Source organism: Cebus imitator, unplaced genomic scaffold, assembly GCF_001604975.1.
Source record: "Cebus imitator isolate Cc_AM_T3 unplaced genomic scaffold, Cebus_imitator-1.0 Scaffold36, whole genome shotgun sequence".
NCBI lineage: Eukaryota > Metazoa > Chordata > Mammalia > Primates > Cebidae > Cebus > Cebus imitator.
This window is the reverse complement of record NW_016107351.1, coordinates 685,894-708,687: the sequence shown is the minus strand read 5'-3', so window position 1 is coordinate 708,687 and position 22,794 is coordinate 685,894. Positions and strand designations below refer to the sequence as shown.

Here is a 22,794-nt window from a genome sequence, read left to right as displayed (position 1 = left end):
TTTTGAGATGGAGTCTTGCTCTGTCACTAGACTGGAGTATAGTGGCACAGTCTCGGCTCACTGCAACCGCCTCCTCTCCAGTTTAAGATAGTCCCCGGCCTCGGCCTCCTGAGTAGCTGGGACTACAGGCGCACACCATGACGCCCGGCTAACTTTTTATATTTTAATAGAGATGGGGTTTCACCATGTTGGCCAGGATGGTTTCGATCTCCTGACTTTGTGATTCGCCTGCCTTGGCCTCTCAAAGTGCTGGGATTACAGGCGTGAGCCACCGTGCCCCGCCAAGAATATTTTTTTTAATTGAAAATTTTATTGAAATTCTTGTACGTGTGTTTTGGTGAGCACGTGCATGTTTCTTTGAGTGTGCTTCTTGGCTCTGTGGTATCTGGCTCAGAGGATGTGCATGTGTTCAGCTTTCTTTCCTCCTCTTTATTTCTTCTTTTCCTTTCTTTCTTTCCTGTATTTCCTCCCTCCCTCCCTCCCTCCCTCCATCTTGCCACCCAGCTGAAGTGCAATGGCACAATCTCAGCCACTGCAACTTCCACCTCCCAGGTTCCGGTGATTCTCCTGCCTCAGCCTCCCAAGCAGCTAGGATCACAGGTGACCGCCCCACACCCAGCTACTTTTGCATTTTTAGTAGAGACAGGGTTTCACCATGTTGCCCAGGCTGATCTTGAACTCCCGACCTCAGGTGGTCCACTTGCTTAGGCCTCCCAGAGTGCTGAGATCATAGACGAGAGCTACTGCGTCTGGCTGATGTGTTCAGCTTTCTTAGCCACGTGTCGGAAAGCGCGTTGTGCAGTTTATACCCATTACACTGTGTGAGAACGAGTTCAGGGTGCCTCACAACTTCCTCAACAACTTCTCTCTCTCTTCTTTTTTTTATTTTTATTTTTGAGACGGAGTTTTGCTCTTGTTGCCCAGGCTGGAGTGCAATGGCGCATCTCAGCTCACAGCAACCTCCGCCTCCTGGGTTCAAGCCATTCTCCTGCCTCAGCCTTCCGAGTAGTTGGGATTACAGGTGTGCACCACCACACCTAGCTAATTTTTTTGTATTTTCAATAGAGATGGGGTTTCTCCATGTTGGTCAGGGTAGTCTTGAACTCCGGCTTCAGTGATCCACCTGCCTCAGCTCCTGCAAAGTTTGGGATTACGGGCATGAGCCATAGCACCCAGTGTGTTTTCTCTCTTTTTATTTTAGGGATTTTTGCAGGTATTGTGGTTGTAATTTGCATTTCCCTAATGACTAATGATGTTAAAGATCTTTCCATGTGCTTACTGGCTACCCAGCATGGTTTTTGTTTTGTTTTGTTTTTTGGGACAGAGTCGTTGTTTGTTTGTTTTGAGACGAAGTCTTGTTCTGTAGCTCAGGCTGGAGTGCTGTGGCGCCATCTTGACTGACAGCAATCTCCGCCTCCTGGGTTCAAGTGATCCTCCTGCTTCAGCCTCTGGAGTAGCTGGAATATAGGTGTGCACCACCATGCCCAACCAATTTTTGTATTTTTAGTAGAGATGGGGTTTTGCTATGTTGGCCAGGCTGGTCTCAAACTCCTGACCTTGGTGATCCGCTGGCTTCCACCTCCCAAAGGGCTGGGATTACAGGCATGAGCCACTGCGCCTAGCCCACATGGTGATTTAAAAGTACTTTCCTGCAAATTCAGCAAATGTTCACCTCTCTGTGCAGCTCACCTTGTAAGTTGTGGGAAGTGAGAGCCTGAGTACACGTGCAGGTGTTCTTGGCTGCAGGTGCCCGAGTGGAGTGAAGGGTAATCTGTAGAGTGCCCAGAGAATGAAGTGCTGCATCCCAGTGTCAAACAGAGGGAAAAGCTAACCTTTTTTTTTTTTTTTTTAAATAGAAATGGGGGTCTCACCATGTTGCCCAGGCAGGTCTTGAACTCCCGGGCTCAAGTGATCCTCCCACCTCAGACTGCGAAGTTTAGGTATTATAAGTGTGAGCCAATGAGCCCAACCTAAAACTCGCTTTTAAATAAAGAACTCAATACACTGATCTCTCTTGTACTGTATAACTGTCTATCTGTTATTACTGATTTTGAAGATACAACCCTAGGCATCATACTCCCTGTGTTTAGAATCTTCAGGGTGGAGTATCAGTCTCCATCATGAGCTCACCGGAAGTGATCAGGGTGATATTTTACACTCAGGTTGTCCAGTCTTTTGGCTTTCCTGGGCCACATTGGAAGAATTGTCTACAGTAACAATAGCTGGTGTGCTAAAAAAAAAAGAAATCACAATAAAAAATCATAGTGTTGTAAGAAAGTTTGTGAATTTGTATTGGTCCACATTCAAAGCCATCCTGGGCCACATGCAGCCCATGACCTGTGGGTTGGACAAGCTTGTTCTAAGAGTTTAGGAAGAAAATATACTTCTGGTTATGTTTCTTATCCTGCTTAGTTGCTATTTTTCTATTATACAGTGTGCAATACGGTAATTAATTTATACGTATATTAATATATTCTTGCCAGCTTATTTTTAAACTTTTTTTGAGGTATACTTTACATAAAACAAACTTATTTTATAAGGATACTTTTCAGGCCGGGCGCGGTGGCTCACGCCTGTAATCCAAGCACTTTGGAGGCCAAGGCAGGCGGATGACCTGAGGTCGGGAGTTCAAGACCAGCCTGACCAACATGGTGAAACCCCATTTAAAAAAAAAAAAGGATACCTTTCAAAGAGTTTTGGCAACCATATACATTCATGTTACTGAAACTCCAATCAAAATAATAGATGAAGTTATTACCCCTCACCCCCAAACCTTCCTGTTGCCCCTTAGCGGTCAGCCTCATCCCCCCTGGGGAGTCCCAGACAGTCCCCTCTGTGCTTCCCTTCCTGTAGATATGTTTTCTTCCAGAGTTTCATAGAAATGGAATCATGTAGAATATACTTGTGTTTGACTCGCTCTTATTCATGTGGTGGTATATATGGGCTTCCTGTTTGTGTGGGCAGTTTTCTTTTGCGATTGCCGGGAGGCAGTTGAGTGGTGTTCTCTTGTATGGGTGTGCCACCATTTGTGGATCTATTCACCTTTGCTGACTGTCTAGGCAGTGTCCAGTCTGGACTGTTGTGTGTGTCTCGCTGCTGTGATCATTAGTGTAGGAGTCACATTGGTGTGAACGGTACTCTGATTTCTCTCGGGCAGACACCTAAAAGTAGAGTGGTGGGGCCCGGTGGTGAGTGTGCATTTACCTCACAGAAAAGCTGACCAACTTCCCAGAGCAGTTACACCAGTTTGTGTTCCTGCTGGTAGTGTGTGACAGCCCGAGTTGCTCCATGTCCTTGTCAGCACTGGTTTTGTCAGTCTTTTTATATTAGCCATTCTCCGAGTGTATAGTGGTATCTCGTGTGTGTGTGTGTGTGTGTGTCTCTGTGTCTGTGTGTGTGTGTTTAAATACTTTGGATCATTTACATCAAATGTGGTTTAATTTGCATTTTGCTGATGACCAGTGGTGTTGAGCATCTCTGCATATGCTTCTGGCCATTTGTTATGTCCTCTTTAGTAAGTGTCAGCCCATTTTTAAAGGGCAGCTTACCTTCTTTCTGAATTTTGAGCTTTGTTTATATATCCTGCACAGAGATCCTTTGTGAGATAGATGTGTTGGGAATAGTTTCTCCCATTTCATCCTCTGCCTTTTTGTTTCTTGATGTTGTATTTCATATATTCATTTCTTTTATTTTTATTTATTTATTTTTTTGAGACAGTTTTGTTCTGTTGCCAGTCGCCAGGCTGGAGTGCAGTGGCACAGTCTCGGTTCACTGCAACCTCCACCTCCTGGGTTCGAGCAATTCTCCTGCCTCAGCCTTCCGAGTAGCTGGGACTACAGGCACGCCCCACCACGCCAAGCTAATTTTTGTAGTTTTTAGTAGAGACGGGGTTTCACCATGTTGGCCAGGATGGTCTCTGTCTCTTGACCTCGTGATCCGCCCACCTTGGCCTCTCAAAGTGCTGGGATTACAGGCGTGAGCCACTGTGCCCAGCCTTTCATATATTCATATGTTGATTTCTACTTAATTTGTCACTTAGAGGTATACAGTCAAAACGATTTGGAGGCTACTTCTCTGTTGAATTAGCAGAAGAAATTGCCGTGGACTGACTGGAGGAAGGAAGGGACCCGGGCACTGCCCCACAGCCTCTCTTGTGTCTCAGCCTGGGGGAGGCATGGACGTAGTTTCTCATGAATGTCATTTGGGCAGGTGTGGGGTAGAATGATCTCTGGAGCATTCCCGCCTCCGAGGAGCGGTTGCGTCTCCACGAGTCGGCATAGGAGGGCTGTGCTGTTGTGTGCTTGGTGCCCTTTCCGCTGCCACCACCCAAGAGACCTCCAGAGAGCCTGACGCTGCCGTCCGCACCAAGATCTCCAGCTGTTGTCTGGTGATCCAGATGAGAGGACCTGTGGGTTCATCTCTCACTGCGGCCTCTGGTAAGACCTGGAGTGGAAATCTTCGAGTGGCTGAACGTTAAAGGAGAATGGAGAATGTGTCTTTATTTTACGAGGCCACCTGAAGCCGACCTCCCTCCTCTTCTGGGCCTTGCCTTGTCCGCAGATCCCAGTGTGAGGATCTTAACTGGGCTTGCACTCCTGAGACAGCCTCTTCCCTGGCAGCAGGTTCCACACCGAATCGCAGCCCCGGCAGCCCTTTCCAGCACCTTCCTTATTACAGTCACAGTGCAGCAAGTAGGAGGGGCCGCAGTTACTCCCCAAGCCAAGGAAAGTCCCTGAGTGCTAGACAGCCGCTCACAGAGCTGCTTGTCACATGTATTGTTGGAGCACCAGCCCCAGCCTGGTGATGAGCGTTTCTTGAGTTGAGGTTCCCTCACACTGCAGAAGCAGATCCGCCTGCGGACGTGCTCCATTCCCTAATGTTTACGCCTTAGAATATAGGGCCAGCTGCATAACGTGTGGGTCCAGTGTGGATGAGAGCATGAGACCTGTTGTTGAGAAAGCAGGAAAAGGCTGGGCGGTGGCTCACGCCTGCAGTCCCAGCACTGTGGGGGATTGAGTGGGTGGATCACCTGAGCCCAGAAGTTTGAGACCAGCCTCAGAAATACAGCGAGGACCCCATCTCAACAAAAATAAAACAGGTGTGGTGGTGTGTGCCTGTAGTCCCATCTACTCAGGAGGCAGAGGCGGGAGGATGGCTTGAGCCTGGGCTGCCGTGAGCCACAATTGGGCCACTGCCCTCTGGCCCCGGGTGACAGAGCGAGACCTTATCTCTAAACAAATGAAGAGACAAAACACAGGAGAAGAGCTTCTTCATGTCTTCTGTGGACTCGAGGACTACCGTAGTGTGTGTGTGTGTTTGTTTTGAGACGGATTCTTGCTCTGTCGCCCAGGCTGGAATGCAGTGCTCTTGGCTCACTGCAACCTCCACTTCCTGGGCTCAAGCAAGGAGCTGCGATTACAGGCGCCCGCCACCATGCCCAGCTAATTTTTGTATTTTTAGTAGAGACGGGGTTTACCATGTTGGCCAGGCTGTTCTTGAACTCCTGACCTCGGGATCCACCCGCCTCGGCCTCCCAAAGTGCTGGGATTACAGGCCTGAACCACCACACCCTGCCGAGGCATAGTGTTGTTTTTTGTTTTTTTTTTTTTTTGAGACGGAGTTTCACTCATGTTACCCAGGCTGGAGTGCAATGGCACGATCTCGGCTCACCGCAACCTCCGCCTCCTGGGTTCAGGCAATTCTCCTGCCTCAGCCTCCTGAGTAGCTGGGATTACAGGCACGCGCCACCATGCCCAGCTGATTTTTTGTATTTTTAGTAGAGACGGGGTTTCACCATGTTGACCAGGATGGTCTCGATCTCTTGACTTTGTGATCCACCCGCCTCGGCCTCCCAAAGTGCTGGGATTACAGGCGTGAGCCACCGCGCCCGGCCTGGCATAGTGTTTTTAATTGCTACTTGACATCAGGCTTTCCCAGGAATACCTGTCTGAAGTAAGACACCCCTGTTCAAGCCCCACCAGGGATGGTGGAAAATTGTGGGGGAAGAAGAGGGTGCAGGAGCAAGATGGGCTGTGTCCCATTGAGCCTCACTACAGAACACCACTTTAAATATAAATTATTAGGTATTTCGAGATGGTGGCAGTAAGGGCTTAAACCCCATGACTGGGCCCTTCTGAGTTGGGCTTTGTGCCGCTGTGCTGGCCACACAAGCCTGAAGCTGACCTTGTCTGTATGGAAAAGTTCTGTGTCAAAACTATGTGGTTTCTAAGTCACTTTGAAGCAGTGCTTGCGGTAAATGTGCTTCACTGAAAGATTGCATTTGCCAGCCGGTACCGAGCCTGGGCCGTTAGGTGTCACAGCCTGTTTTAAGCCTTGGAGGCTTAGGTTGGAAGATTAGTGCTGAAGCTAACAAAAATGAAAATGGCATGGTGTGCTTTAGTAAACATGACGGCATGTCGTGAGTTTTCATAGGCAAAGTAGCATTTTAGCATTTTGAAGGATAAGAAGTTAAAGCTCGCGGGGCGCAGTGGCTCACGCCTGTAATCCCAACACTTTGGGAGGTCAAGGTGGACGGATCACTTGAGGTCAGGAGTTTGAGATCAGCCTGGCTAATGTGGTGAAACCCCATCTGTACTAAAAAAAAAATTACAAAAAAAATTAGCCAGACGGGGTGGCACGTGCCTGTAGTCCTAGCTACTTGGGAAGCTGAGGCAGGAGAATTGCTTGAACTTGAGAGACGTGGGTTGCAGTGCGCTGACATCGCACCACTGCACTCCAGCCTGGGCAAGAGCGAGACTATCTCAAAAAAAAAAAAAAAAAAAATTGAAGCTGAGGCGATAATGTTGCTTAAGGTTTATTGCCGATGAGTGACACGGAGTGTGGGCTTTAGGGTTTCTAGTGTATTTCTCACCGTCTTAAACTGTATGCAAGTTTGTCAAGCTATCCATTCGTAATTTGTGTCCTTTAAGATGGCACTTGACACTCAGACCTCCTCCAAGGAGAGGCAGGGGTGCCCATTCCGGGGCCTGGCTGGGTGCTCTGCCTCCTGCAGACCCCTTTCTGGGGTGTCCTTGGACCGTGAGGAAGCACCCACTGCATTCTGGGTGGTGGCAGCCGTGGGCCCTGGGCTCCTCCTTGTGGAGTCCTCAGGGTGTGAGGCACAGGGCATTGAGGGGTGTTGCTCTCAGCACAGTTGAAAAGGCCAGGGAGGGTGGGGGCATGCGTATGGGCCATTGGTGAATGTAAGGGCCCTTGATCCTGAAAGATTGTATTATCAAGTTTCAGTACTAGGGGTCCTCCCTGGGGCCCTCCTGCTCACTGGCAGCAGGCTTAGCTGTGGGCTTGCTTCCGTCTTCTGTTTACTCCCTGCCTTGGGACCAGCAGTGTCCTAAATGGGGCCACTGACTCATCCTCGGTCCCAGAGGAAGGAGACGTGGCACTGAGCAGCTGCTAGCAAAGATGAGTGTGGTGAAGCTGAGCCAGACGTCAGTTGCCAGCCCAGAGGCCTGGGGGCTGCTGTGATAGGGGTGGGGTGAATGTTAAGGGGAGAAGAATCTGAAATGCCTAGTGTGGCATTACCAGACTTGAGTTTCTTGGGCCATAATCTGGAAGCCCACTGACAGGGTGGTGCATAGATGTAGTGGACATCAGTGGTATTGTTGACTGACAGTACACAGTGTCAGAGAAGGTCACTTGGTGCGAATGTGGCCATGCCACTGCCCTGTCCTCCCCAAAACTGGATCCACACTTTGCTAGCTTAGCATGAGGCCGACTGTGAGGAACACATGTGGCCCTGGAGGAGGGTCAGGAGTCTGCAAGGAATCGCAGTGAGGCAGCGCTTTGTAACTGTTGGGCCCCACACTGTGGTCCGTGGAGTCTGGCTGATGTGATTACTGACACAGACTCCCCCGGGAGCAGAGATGCTCAAAGAGCAGTGTCCGGAGCAGGCACCGCAGGCTGTCTGTGGTGAAGGCCCAGTCCGTCAGGAACCGGCGCTTCTGTCAAACACCAGAAAATGATTCCGAAAGTGGTGGTTTCCAAACACTCCCCTCGCGGTGGACAAGGCGCGTGCTCCCAGCCTGGCACAGGCCTAGACTGGCGTTGAGGTTCACATTGGACGTTTTGAAGGCGTACATGCTTTTGTTTTTCTTTTGGAATTACTTGAGAATTAAAGCAAAATTGCAAAAAATAGTGTAGAGAATTTCCATTTTCCCAGACTGCCACTCTTATTACTGTTTCACCAGACCCACGTGTTGACACAGTTTCTCTCTCCCTCTCCGGAAACACTCGAGGGACAGTTGCAGAGGTGATGCATTTCCTGCAGACGTCCTCGTCTGTGCCCGCCCCGGAGAGCACTGATCCAGCACGGTGGCCTAACAGACAGCCTTCCCCAGGCTTCACTCACCATCACTCACTCCAGCCCTCCCTCCCTTCACGGAGCAGGTCCCGTGTCCCATTGAATCTGCCTGTCACTTCCATCCCCTTTGACGTGTGGCATTGACGATTTTGAAGAGCACAGCATTAGTTACTTTGTAGAATGTCCCTCGATTTGGATTTGTTGGATTTTTTTTTTTTTTTATTGAATCTAGGTTAGTGACGTTTGGCAGGAACTCTAGAGGTGGAGTTGTGTCTTCTCAGGGCACCACAGTCGTGTCACCCCGGTATCATTTTGTGCTGTGGATTGTGATGCTAGCTGTGAGCACTTGGCTGGAGTGGCTGAAGAGCAGCATCCCGAGCAGGGCTCTGGAGTGCAGAGTGACCCTGCAGTCACTCTGGTCAAGTGTCTCCGCGTGGTCTGCAAGCCTCCAAACCTGGCAGGTGCTCTGTAGGTCACTGCGTTATGTAAAATCACAAATCAGAAAAGAGTTTGTTAAATTTTCCTTCCTTCTTTCCCTCCCTCCCGAGGTGGAGTCTCGTTCTATTGCCCAGGCTGGAGTGCAGTGGCGCGATCTCAGCTCACTGCAGCCTCCACCTCCTGAGTTCAAGCAATTCTCCTGCCTCAGCCTCCCAAGGAGCTGGGATTACAGGTGGAAGCCAGCATGCCTGGCTAATTCTTGTATTTTTTTTTTTGAGACGGAGTTTCACTCATGTTACCCAGGCTGGAGTGCAATGGCGCGATCTCGGCTCACTGCAACCTCCGCCTCCTGGGTTCAGGCAATTCTCCTGCCTCAGCCTCCTTAGTAGCTGGGATTACAGGCACGCACCACCATGCCCAGCTAATTTTTTGTATTTTTAGTAGAGACGGGGTTTCACCATGTTGACCAAGATGGTCTCAATCTCTTGACCTCGTGATCCACCCGCCTCGGCCTCCCAAAGTGCTGGGATTACAGGCTTGAGCCACCGCGCCCGGCAATTCTTGTATTTTTAGCAGAGATGGGATTTCATCATGTTGGCAAGGCTGGTCTCGAACTCCTGACCTCAGGTGATCTGCCTGCCTTGGTCTCTCAAAGTGTTGGGATTGCAAATGTGAGCCGCCATGCCTGGTCAGACATGGTTTTTACATAGAAAGGAGCTCACCCATGGAGCATTTTTTTCTGAGTTAGTCTGAGTCATCTGTGTCTTGGTGGAAAAGAACGTAAGAAGTCTAGGGGAAGCAGCGCCATCCTGGAGGCCATACCCCAGGGAGATGCTAGGGCCAAAGGCAGCTCTTCCATGCTTGCCTCTCAGAGTGGGACTGCCTGGGACCAGACCCTGCTGCTCATGAGTCGTGTCGGCCCTGGCCTTGTCTCCGCAGCATGTCAAGGACATGTGGCCTGATTGAGTGGTAGGGGCTTCTTATGCAGGTTTCCAGCCATGCCATCACTCCACAGAAGCACAAATGTGGTTTTGGGGGACCTTGGATGTTTCTGGAGGGGTCTGACTGGGTCTGTGTCCATGAGATCCACATTCACAGGTATGGCTGCAAAGAGGCCCCTCGACCTGGGGATGTGTGATGAGCCCTTAGCACATGAAACACCATTGAAATCAGGTCAGCTCTGGGGATACAGCAGTTGGCCTGTGGTGGAGATTGCCCCAGAGGGGCACTTGTGCTGTTGCTGTGACTCGGATGGTAGATGGGCTGTGGAGCTGCTTTTTTTTTTGAAACAGAATTTCGCTCTTGTTACCCAGGCCGGAGTGCAATGACATGATCTCAGCTCCTTCAACCACTGCCTCCCAGGTTCAAGCGGCTCTCCTGCCTCAGCCTCCTGGGTAGCTGGGACGACAGGCGCGTGCCACCACAGCCGGCTTTTGTATTTTTAGTAGAGATGGGGTTTAGTCAGGCTAGTCTCGAACTCCGAACCTGAGGTGATCTGCCTGCCTTGGCCTCCCAAAGTGCTGGGATTACAGGCGTGAGCCACCACGCCCAGCCGGGGTTTCTTCCAAGTACTTTTTGGTTCTAGGGAATAGTTTGACAAATCGGCTAGTTGGTTGAACTTGCTTTGCATAAAGAGACATCGCTAAATTTAACTCTGGTTTAAGTTGGAGACTTACTTAAATCTTTGGGGCTGTGTGATGTTGGTTAATATTGAAGTCTTGCAACAATGCCTCACTTAGTTCCTAAGGAACCGGCTTTGGAGTGCTTAGAGCTTTTTCATGAGTGTGTTCATTCATAAACTCCAGACCATTGGCCTGCACGTTGCATTTGTAATAATTTCCATTCCCACAAGAACGCAACTAGAACAGGAGAATGAGAGAGACAGGCTGGGAGAACAATGTTTGCAACACTGAATCCAGCTTAAGTTGTTAGTTTATTCAAGTGAAGGAAATTTAATTTTTATCAGGGCCTTCCAAATAGGTTTGAAAGTGTCAGCTGTTGCATTGTTGCCAGGTCAGTTTTGGTTTGTGTTTTGAGACGCACAACCTCTCGGAGGTGCTCTGTGCCCTCTCCTGGGGTTGGCATTCCTGGTCAGTGTTGACTTCAGTATTTGCGTTCTGCTTTCTGCCCTCTAGCGTTCCTTTCCTTTCCCGTGCTGCGTTTCTGAACTTGTCTCCTTCTTCCATTTTTGGTCAGATGTCTCCGGCTTGTAAACAGATTCTTAGTCTATACTGAGCTTTATTACAAATCTTGCAGAATCAAAGTGTGTATATGTGTGTGTGTGTGTGTGTATGTGTGTGTGTGTGTGTGTGTATGTGTGTGTGTGTGTGTGTGTGTGTGTGTATTATTTTTTTTCCCCCAAGGCAGAGTTTCGCTGTGTCACCCAGGCTAGAGTGCAGTGGCTTGATCTGGGCTCAATGCAACCTCTGCCTCCTGGGTTCAAGCGATTCTTCCTGCCTCAGCCTCCTGAGTAGCTGGAATTAAAGGTGTGCGCCCCCACATCCAGCTAATTTTTTTGTATTTTTAGTAGAGATAGGGTTTTACCATATTGGCCAGGCTGGTTTTGAACCCCTGACCTCAGGTGATCTGCCCACCTTGGCCTTCCAAAGTGCTGGGATTACAGGTGTGAGCCACCGTGCCCAGGCCCAAATGAAGTACTTGTAAGAACACACTGTGTCAGGAATTGAGATGGGTTGATTGTATGAGATAACCCGTCATCAGCCTAGTGTCTTCCAGACACTTACCCCTCTGCACTGACCCCAAGTGCTTCTCTGGAGGGAAGTTGCAAGGCCAGGGAAGAGGCACCTCAGGCCTTGGGGAAGCCAGGGGCCCTTCCAGCCAAGACACCAGCTGCATGTGGACCTGCACTGAACTCGCTGCCCTGCAGCCATGTGGGGACGACTCTGGAGGATCTCACCCCCAGCACCTGTTTTTCCCTCAGCCTCTGTTCTGTTCTAATATTTTGTGGTTCCTTTAGTGTTGTGAGGCAACTAATCCAAAATTATTCCACAATTTTTAATTTCTAGTTTTGAAAAAGGGAACAAGGATTTCCAAGGTAATTGAACTCCGTAGAGAACCTGGAAACAGGTTTAATGTATTTTGTTTTGAATGTAACCTACATTTAAATAAATTATAATTATAGCGTGGGTGTCTGTGCAATCACAACCCCGGTAAAGAGATAAGGAAATAGGTCATTGTCAGCACAAAAGCATAGAAAATGGCACAGTGAACCCCCCATGCCTGTCACATGATCCATATTTTGCTAATTTCTACACCTATCTGCATGGACAACTTTTTTTTTTTTTTTTAACTGTCTGTTGAAGAGTACTGTCTGTACAGAAAAGTGCACGTATCATGCACATGCAACTGATGAATTTTTATAATCGAGAACTCTCACCCACGCAGTCAGAATCCAGATTAAGAAAAAGCAAGTTACCAGGATATCTGGATAGCTTTTAAATGTATTTCGTGGCTCATAAACATAGGAAAGGTTCACTCTTAAATCAGAACACAGAGCACCACTCTTACCTTTCCGGGGCTGGGACTTTGCTTGCAGCGTTCTGTGGCAGCCAGGATGGGGGGCAGATAGCACATCCCACGCTTTTGGCTAGAGGCTGTGAGCAGGTAGCCAGCAGCACCTTCCTCTCTCTCTCTTTTTTTAATTTTTATTTTTATTGAGATGGAGTCTTGTTTTGTCGCCCAGTCTGGAGTGCAGTGGCACAATCTCGGCTCACTGCAACCTCCACCTCCCGGGTTCAAGTGATTCTTCAGCCTCAGCCTCCTGAGTAGCTGGGATTACAGACATGCGCCACCATGCCCTGCTAATTTTTTTTTTTTTTTTGAGATGGGGTCTTGCTCTGGTGCCCAGGCTGGAGTGTAGTGGCGTGATCTTAGCTCACTGCAACCTCTGCTTCCTAGGTTCAAGCAATTCTCTTGCCTCGGCGTCCTCAGTAGTTGAATGTGGGCTACCATGACCAGTTAATGTTTTTGTAGTTTTAGTAGAGATGGCGTTTCACCATGTTGGCCAGGCTGGTCTCGAACTCCTGACCTCAGATGATCCACCTGCCTCAGCCTCCCAAAGTGTTGGCATTTCAGATGTGAGCCACTGTGCCTGGCCTCTTTAAAAAACGAAAAATAAACGAGTTGGGATCTTGCTCTGTTGCCCAGGCTACAGCACAGTGGTATCACTGCAGCTTCAAACTCCCAGGCTCAAGCATCCCTTCTGCCTCAGCCTCTGAGTCACTGGGACTACATGTGCACACCGCCATGCCTCGCTAAGTTTTTAAACATTTTTTTTGTAGAGATGTGGGGATCTTGTTATGTTGCTGACGCTGGTTTTGAACTCCTGGGCACAAGTGATCTCCTCATTCTGCCTCCCTAAATGCTGGAATTACAGGTGTGAGCCCCCCGGCCTGGTGCCTTTCCTCATTTTAAATGACCTGTGCTCCTGAGGATCTCATGCGGTGGAATATCATCACAGCACTGATCGTCTGTTGTCTTTAACTGGAAACATTGGGGTTGGGTACAGTGGCCCACGCCTGTGCTCCCAACACTTTGGGAGACCAAGACAGGAGGATCACTTGAGCCTGGGAGTTTGTGACCAGCCTGGGCGACATAGGGAGGCCCCGTCTCTACAAAAACTGATAATCATGAAAACCAGCTGAACATGGTGGCGTGTGCCTTTAGTCCTAGCTACTCTAGAGGCTGTGACAGGAGAGTCCCTTGAGCCTGGGAAGTTGAGGCTGCAGTGCGCTGTGATTGCACCACTGCACTCCAACTTGGGCCACAGAGTGAGACCCCGCCTCAAAATAAAAAGGAAACAGAATCGGATGCAAGGGAAGGATGGCCTCAGCATGACAGTGCCCTGTCCCGCGGAGAGCACTCAGCCGGTCTGGGTCAGGACTTTCTGCGTGACTCTGGGGAGAAGTGCAAGCTGACAAATAATATGGGTTGTGTGAAAAGCAAATGAAACACTGAGCGGACACTGGGTTCCCCATCGTTCCAGGGCTGCTACCCCCATAGGGGAGGAAGAGCTCGGCCTTTCCCCTGTTGGAATTTTGTACACTACTGGAGCCCTCTCCTGGGAGAACAGGCAGGGAGTGTGTTCTGCTGGTCCAGGGTGGGCTTTCTGCAGAAGCTCAGGGTGGACATGGAATAAATCTAGCACAATGGACAACAGGTGTGTCTGTGGGAAGAAGTCACTGTTCACATCTTGAAGTGGGACTGCAAGCCATTTTCCTCCCCCATTGTAATAAAACACCTGTTGCTAGATATTAGCTGAATTAATCCTCATGATGTTGATACTGTCATCTCCGTTTTATAGGGGAGGAAGCTGAGGCACAGAGAGGTAATGGCCATGCCAGGGCTCACAGCAGGGGAACAGGATTTGAAGCCAGGTGGCCTGACCCTGCTTGGTACTGCCTGTGGCCACTGCCTGGTGATGGAGTTTGTCCTATGACCCGGACTGCCTGGCGAAGTAGGAATGATCATTGTTCGGGAGTCAGAGATGTGGAGCATGCACCGGGGCCAGGGGAGGCTGGGGGCTGGAGGGAGGGGCGCTTACGTCTCCTGGCAGGGTCAGTCTTGTCTTGGTGTACATCTCCCATGTCACTCCAGGGAGCACAGGCCCCCCCGTGTCACACTGCCACCCTGTGGCGCAGGTGATCCGCACGTACCAGCACAGGTGGTTACACCCATTTCCATCCCACTGTTTTTGGATTAGGACGAAGCTTGGATTCATTGAGGAACTCCCAGCACACTGCGTGTGCCCCTCTCCTGGCTCTTTGCTTTGAGACGGAGTTTCGCTCTTGTTGCCCAGGCTGAAGTGCAGTGGCATGATCTTGGCTTACTGAGATCTCTGTCTCCCGGGCTCAAGCAATTCTCTTGCCTCAGTCCCCTCGAGTAGCTGGGATTACTGGTATGCGCCACCACGGCCACCTAATTTTGTATTTTCAGTAGAGACGGGGTTTCTCCATGTTGATCAGGCTGGTCTCAAACTCCCAACCTCAGGTGATGCGCCTGCGTTGGCCTCCCAAAGTGCTAGGATTACAGGTGTGAGCCACCGCGCCCTGCCAGCTCACCTGTTTTTTTACACAAACATGTCCTGGCCTGAATCTTGTGTTTTAAACTAAATGTGATGGAGGGTGTAATGGTGGAAGACGAAGTGGCAGCCATGATGGTTGTGTGTTTCCAGTAGCTGATCCACTACCAGTTACTGCTTGACATCAGATTTTTTTTTTTTTTTTTTTTTTGAGACGGAGTTTCGCTCTTGTTACCCAGGCTGGAGTGCAAATGGCGCGATCTCGGCTCACCGCAACCTCCGCCTCCTGGGTTCAGGCAATTCTCCTGCCTCAGCCTCCTGAGTAGCTGGGATTACAGGCACGCACCACCATGCCCAGCTAATTTTTTGTAGTTTTAGTAGAGACGGGGTTTCACCATGTTGACCAGGATGGTCTCGATCTCTTGACCTCGTGATCCACCCGCCTTGGCCTCCCAAAGTGCTGGGATTACAGGCTTGAGCCACCGCGCCCGGCGACATCAGATTTTTTAAACATACTCTGTCCCATATTGCTTGTAGTTGGTTAAAAAAGGAATAATTGCCGAGAGCATTACAGATGATCTTAACTCCGGGTTCACGGTTTCATTTTATCCTTTCTTCACTTTGACTTTGTGTGATTTTTCACTTGTGGTGCAGAGGAGAGTGGCACAAGTACAGTGGCCTGATCCTAGCTCACTGCAGCCTCTGCCTCCTGGGTTCATAGGATTCCTGCTCCTCAGCTTCCCAAGTAGCTGGGGTTACCAGCGCCCATCACTATACTGGCTAATTTTTGTGTTTTTAGTAGAGACAGAGTTTCACCATGTTGGCCAGGCTGGTCTTGAACTCCTGACCTGAAGGGATCTTCCCACCTCAGCCTCCCAAAGTGCTGGGATGACAGGCGTGAGCTACTGTGGCCGGCCTAGTAGTAGTGTTTGATTTGATGTCATAGGTGTCTGCACGTGGATGTTGAGAGCCGCTGTCCACTGAGCTTCAGTCAGGTTGTGCAGTTTGTACTCACTGTTCTTCCCATCTCTACTGCTGGCTGGTGGCCGTGTGGGCCCCACAGCTGCGCTCAGCTCAGAGCCAGCGTTGTGTGAGGAGCCCAGCGGGGATGGCAGAGCTGCTTGGTGTCTAAGCACCTTGCCCTGTTTGTGTCCACATGGTTCTGCACTTGAGAACCCCTGGGTTGTAAGCTGTTAGGCTGCTGTGAGAGGGTGGGTGGTCCTGGGAACACGCCTCTGCATGGGACAGGCTGCTCATGAGCAGCGAGGAGGACTCAGGAGGTGGTGGCTGGGAGTCTAGGGTGGCTTGCAGATCCTGGTGGAACCTTGTGCCAGGCCAGTCTCTTGTCCTCAGAGGTGGCAGCTGTGCACACACACCATTTAGAAGTAGTGTATGGGTAGAGGGAGCCAAGTTCAGTAGGCTCTCAGATACATGACAGGTGAGCAGCTGTAGTATGTATTTGTTTGTTTATTTAGAGCAGGAGTCAGGAGTGAATGTTTGTTAAAAAGCTTTCTTGAGCAGGAAGGAAAAGTGGTCAAGTACACTTGGAAGAGGGCCAGGCCAAGCAGGTGACTTGAGAGATCAGGTGCCAGTTTCCTTTTAAAATGTAGTGATTGACAGGTGTTTGAACTTGGAAAGTTTAACACCAGCAGTGAATGCCACGAAATATGATGTGTTTCAGATCTTTGGTCTAAGTATACTTTAGTTATTTATTTATTTTGAAAGGGAGTCCCACTCTTTCGCCCGGAGTTGGAGTGCAATGGTGGGGTCTTGACTCACTGCAGCCTCTGCCTCTCAAGTCCAAGAGATCCTCCTGCCTCAGCCTCCTGAGTAGCTGGGATTACAGCTGTGTGCCAGTACCCCTGGCTGATTTTTGTATTTTTAGTAGAAATGGAGTTTTACCACGTTGACTAGGCTGGTCTTGAACTCCTGACCTCAGGTTATCTTCTTGCCTCAGCCTCCCAAAGTGCCGGGATGACAGACATGAGCCATCGTGCCCGGCCTAGGTGGATTTTAAACAGCTCTTTTGGTCTCGGCCACGTTTTGGTGTGGATACACTCATGTCCTGAACTGTTGCTGCATATTGTGGATCCTGTGGCCACCGCCACCGCCATTGTCTTCCTCTTCCTCCTCCTCCTCCTCCTTCTTTCTTCTTCTTCCTTTCTTCTCCTCCTCCTCCTCTTCTCCTTCCTTTCCTTCTTCTTCTTCCTTCCTCTTCCTTCCTTCCTTCCTTCTTTCTTCTTCTTCCTTCTTTTCTTCCTTCTTCTTTTTCCTTCTTCTTCCTTCTTCTTCCTTCCTTCCTTCTTTCTTCTTCCTCCTCCTTCCTCCTCCTTCCTTCCTTCCTTCTTCCTTCTTCTTTCTTCCTTCTTCTTTTTCCTTCTTCTTCCTTCTCCTTCTTTTTCCTTCTTCCTTCCTTCTTTCTTCTTCTTTCTTCTTCTTCCTTCCTTCTTTCTTCTTCCTTCTTCTTCCTCCTTCCTTCTTCTTCCTTCCTCCTTCTTCCTTCTTCTTCCTTCCTTCCTTCCTTCTTCTTCTTCTTCCTTCTTTCTTCTTCTTTCTTCTTCTTCCTTCTTCTTTCTTCTTCTTCCTTCCTCCTTTCTTCCTTCTTCTTCTTTCTTCTTCCTCCTTCCTCCTTCTTCCTCCTTCCTTCTCCTTCCTTCCTTCCTTCTTCTTCCTTCTTTCTTCTTCTTCCTTCTTCTTTCTTTTTCCTTCTTCCTTCTTCCTTCTTTCTTCCTCCTTCTTCTTCCTTCTTCTTCCTCCTTCCTCCTTCCTCCTTCTTCCTTCTTTCTTCTTCTTCCTTCTTTCTTCTTCTTCTTCCTTCTTTCTTCTTCCTTCTTCTTCCTTTCTTTCTTCTTCTTTCTTCCTTTCTTCTTTCCTTCCTTCCTTCCTTCCTTCTCCTCCTCCTCCTCCTCCTTCTCCTCCTTCCTTCCTTCCTTCCTTCCTCCCTCCCTCCCTCCCTCCCTCCCTCCCTCTTTCCTCCTTCCTCCTCCTCTCTTTTTCTTTCTTCTTTCTTCTTTCTTCTTTTGAGACAGAGTATCAGTCTGTCACCCAGGCTGGAGTACCGTGGCGCAACCTCTGCCTCCTGAGTTCAGGCGATTCTCCTGCCTCAGCCTCTCGAGTAGCTGGGATTACAGGCACCTGACAACATGCCCACTTAATTTTTGTATTTTTAGTGGAGACAGGGTTTCACCCTGTTAGCCGAGATGGTCATCTCCTGACCCCGTGATCCGCATGCCTCAGCCTCCCAGAGTGCTGGGATCACAGGCCTGAGCCACCGTGCCTGGCCCTTCTTGTTTTTGTTTTCGTTTTTTCTTTTTCTTTTCTTCTTTTTTTTGGGGGTGGGGGGGAGACAGAGTCTCGCACAGGCTGGAGTACAGTGGTGCAATCTTGGCTCACTGCAACCTCTGCCTCCTGGTTCAAGCGATTCTCCTGCCTCAGCCTCCCACGTACCTTGGACTTCAGGCATGCTCCACCACACCAGGCTAATTTTTGTATTTTTTGTAGAGATGGGGCTTCACCATGTTAGCCAGGATGGTCTCCATCACCTGATCTTGTGATCCACCCATCTCAGCCACCCAAAGTGCTGGGATTACAGGTGTGAGCCACCGCACCCAGCTGCCCGTCTTGTTTTTTAGGGGAAGAGGCCTCACTATGTTGCATAGGCTGACTCTGAGCTCCTGGGCTCAAGCGATTCCATACCTGGCTTTGTGATGCGGCTTGAAGCATTTTGGTGTCTTGTTTTACCAATTCTTTTTCTTTTTCCTTTGTTTCCTTTGGTTTCGATATCAGTGGTCTGTTTCTCTCTTGATCTTAGTTGATTCAGTTAATAATTTGTAAGGATGTAAAATAAAATAGATCTTTATACACAAAAAGATCAGTGTCCTAAATATATTATTTACAGACCAGGTCAGGCACAGTGGTTCACATGTAATTTCAGCACTTGGGGAGGCTGAGGCGGGTGGATCACTTGAGCCCAGGAGTTTGAGACCAGCCTGGGAAACAGAACCGGACACGGTGGCCTGTGCGTCTAGTCCCAGCTACTCAGGAATTGATGCAGGAGGGTCCCTTGAGCTTGGGAGCTTGCACCTGCAGCGGGTCAGTGATTGTGCCACTGCACTCTAGCCCGGGTCACAGGGGTCTTTGTTGCCCAGGCTGGTCTCGAATTCGGGGACTCAAGCAGTCTCCCTCCTGAGCCTCCCAAAGTGCTAGGATGTGAGCCGCTCTGCCCAGCCTTCACACATTTTCTTCTGGTGGGAGGTGAACAAGAAAAAAAAAAGCTTATTTTTTTTCAGTGTCTATAAAGAGCAGCTTTGACAGAGAAGCTTTTTCAGCTTTCTTAGTGGGTATGTTTTGAAGGCCAGAACTGCTGGCCCTGGTGGATGGACTCCCATATTTCTGGCCTGAGCACCTGAGGGCTGCCTGTTACTGCTGAGGAGAGTCTTGGGAGAGGAGCTTGGGCTGGGAGTCTTGTTTGAGTTCCCCCAGTGAGGTGGGAATTTTGGAGCCATTTGGGTATGTGTAGAGTTCAGGGTTAGCCAGCAGGGAGCGTCAAGGGAGAAGCTGGAGTCGAGGCCTGGAGCATTGAACACGGCGCGGTAAGGAGCGGGGCTCCAGTAGGGGATTGAAAAGGAGCACTGCGAAGCAGGAACCAAGAGTGTGGTGCCCTGATCACCCAGGAGGCAGTTGTTCTGTGAGGTTCTGCTCTGTCCACCGAGACGGCGGGGAGGACTGGTCGTCCTGCGTGTGCCTCACGGGAAAGAGAAGGGCGAGGGAGCCAGCACCAGCGAGGCAAACAGCGAGTGTTGAAGCCTTTGGTGTTGCCCTTCCTGACCCCAGCAAGAGTGTTGGGCAGCGTCTCCTTGGAGATGTCCCTGCAGTGGGAGGGCCATGGCGTAGCCTCTGCCCTCCACAGGCTGGACTCTTCTCGGGCAGCTGCCCAGTAGGTTGGGTGGTGGTCGGCGCCTTCCCCTGTGGCAGGGGTTCCCGCACCGGGTGCACAGATGTGAGCTGGGCTGAGTGTGGCCGGCCGCTTGTTTGACAAATAGGCTGCTGTTTAACTGGGTTCATGGTGAGACTCAGGCTATGGACTGTTTTTAAATTTTATTCTTGGGAGGTATTTGGCTTGCGTGACCTTTGTTTGATTATGTGTTACTTGAGCCAAGTTAAGGAAGCTGCGTGAAGCATGAACCAGAGTTTTAGACTGCAGACCGTCTCCCCTGTAGCTTAACGTCTCTGGCTCTCTGCTTGCCAGAGCCAGCAGGGAAAAGGGTGATAGGATTTTTATTTAAGCAAAAGGAATTATTTTCCTTCCTTAAGTAAGAAAACTGCCACAAAGTTACTGCTTTGTGGCCCGGATACATTTGTATGTTTATTTTGAAAGCGAAATACTCACTAGGTAGTATTTGAATTTTAAGTCTGCTGTGAGACCTAAAGCATATTTGTGCACTTATTTTGTTTTTGATTATTTATTTATTTTGAGATGGAGGCTGGCTGTGTCACCCGGGCTGGAGTGCAGTAACGTACTTGTGGCTCACCGCAACCTCCGCCTGCCAGGTTAGAGTGATTCTCCTGCTTCAGCTCCCTGAGTAGCTGGGACTGCAGGCGAGCGGCACCACGCCTGGCTAATTTTTGTATTAACAGTAGAGACGGGGTTTCACCATGTTGGTTAGGCTGGTCTCGAACTTCTGACCTTGTGATCCGCCTGCCTTGGCCTCTCAAAGTGCTGGAATTGCAGGTATGAGCCACCCAGCCTCGTGCACTTATTTTAAAAGGAGTCAGGTAGATTAAGTAGTATTTGAGTCTTTTTGAGACTATGCCTTTTTTTTTTTTAATCAGAGGAGACAGGGCCTCTTGCCCAGACTTAAGTGCAGTGGCGCCATCACAGCTCACTGCAGCCTCGACCTCCCGGGCTCAAACAGTCCTGCCTCAGCCTCCTGAGAGTCTGGGACCACAGGCACGCACCACCATGCCCGGCTAATTTTTTTGTAGAGTTGGAGTCTTGCTGTGTTGCCCAGGCTGGTCTTGACCTCCTGGACCCAAGTGAGCTCCGTGCCTCAGCCTCCCAAAGTGCTGGGATCACAGGCATGAGCTACGATACCTGGCCTAGTCTGTGTTTTTAATTTTTCTGTCTGGCTGGTCCGAATAGTGTTCTTACTGGTGTTTTAAAGTCATGAAACACCTTAGTTGTGAGTTTTGTTTGTAAATGACTTGAAATAACACAGTGAGCTGAGCTTGGAAGTGTTGTGTACACATCCTCAGCTGCTCCAGCGTTGTGGGAGATACTTGGGGACTCTGCTCCTGCTCTTGCAGGGACAGCAAAAGGGTGCTGATTGTGGGCTTTTTTTTTTCCAGGTGTACATTCAGGTTCCCGAGCACAAACATCAAGATAACGTTCACTGCCCTGTCCAGCGAGAAGAGGGAGAAGCAAGAGGCGTCAGAGTCTCCGGTGAAGGCCGTGCAGCCGCACATCTCACCCCTGACCATCAACATTCCAGACACCATGGCCCATCTCATCAGCCCTCTGCCCTCCCCTACAGGAACCATCAGGTGCGGCAGTGGGGATGGGGGCACTGGAGCATCCTCAGTCGCAGCGGCAGACCCAGAGCGACGCCTTTCCCTGTCCCTGGCGCTAACTTACGTGGGAAGAGATGCGAAGTGGTGCCTAAAATACCGTTGATTTCTGCCCCGAGCTTCCTGCATTCTGAAATGTGGCTCCCAAGTGATCCTGGTTTTTAGTTACTCATTTTTGTTTTGAGACAGAGCCTCACTCTGCTGCCCAGGCTGGAGGGCAGCGATGTGGTCTTGGCTCCCTGCAGCCTCTGCCCCAGGTTCAGGCAGTTCTCCTGCCTCAGCCACCCTAGTACCTGGGATTACAGGTGCCCGACACCTGTAATTTTAATAGAGATGGGGTTTTACCATGTTGGTAAGGCTGGTCTTGAACTCCTGACCTCAAGTGATCTGCCTGCGTTGGCCTCCCAAAGTGCTGGGATTGCAGGCGTAGGCCATTGTGCTGGTCTCTACTCATTCTTTAAAAGATTTGTGTTTTTTTTAAATCATACTTTAGGTTCTGGGGTACATGTGCAGTTCATGCAGGATTACTGCATAGGTACATATATGGCAAGGTGGTTTGCTGCCTTCATCCCCCTATCACCTATATCTGGCATTTCTCCCCATGTTATCCCTCCCCATTCCCCATTGTCCTTCCCATAGCCCCTCCCCCAACAGAACCCAGTGTGTGATGCACCCCTCCCTGTGTCCATGTGTTCTCATTGTTCAACACCCGCCTTTGAGTGAGAACATTCAGTGTTTGATTTTCTGTTCTTGTGTCAGTTTGCTGAGAATGATGGATTCATCTGTGTCTCTACAAAGGACACGAACTCGTTTTTTATGGCTGCATAGTATTTCATGGTGTGTATGTGCCACATTTTCTTTGTCCAGTCTGTCATTGATGGGCATTTGGGTTGGTTCCAGGTCTTTGCTGTTGTAAACAGTGCCACAGTGAACATACGTGTGCATGTGTCTTTATAATAGAACGATTTATAATCCTTTGGGTATATACCCAGTAATGGGACTGCTGGGTCAAATGGAATTTCTATTTCTAGATCCTTGGGGAATTGCCACACTGTCTACAACAATGGTGGAACTAATTTACACTCCCACCAACAGTGTAAAAGTGTTTGTTTCTCCACATCCTCTCCAGCGTTTGTTGTTTCCTGATTTTATAATGATCGCTATTCTTTTTTTCCTTTTTATTTTCACCACTATACTAACGAGGATAATGATCGCCATTCTAACTGGCATGAGATGGTATCTCAATGTGGTTTTGATTTGCATTTCTCTAATGACCAGTGATGATGAGCATTTTTTCATATGTTTGTTGGCCTCATGTATGTCTTCCTTTGAAAAGTGTCTGTTCATATCCTTCACCCACTTTTGAGTGGGTTTGTTTTTTTCTTGTAAATCTGTTTTAGTTCAAAAAGATGTTTTTAGAGGTTTTTTTTTT

The 22,794-nt window shown here is 49.4% G+C and overlaps 1 protein-coding gene across 1 annotated transcript in view; it reads left to right on the top strand.

Annotated features, from left to right (window-relative positions):
• The window catches only part of FOXK2 (forkhead box K2), an 86,355-nt gene that overhangs the window by 23,529 nt on the left and 40,032 nt on the right, over window positions 1-22,794 (top strand). The window contains exon 2 of the mRNA XM_017524718.2: window positions 21,144-21,338. Within this exon, the coding sequence (XP_017380207.1) occupies window positions 21,144-21,338 (195 nt within the window). The remainder of the gene's footprint in view (window positions 1-21,143; window positions 21,339-22,794) is intronic.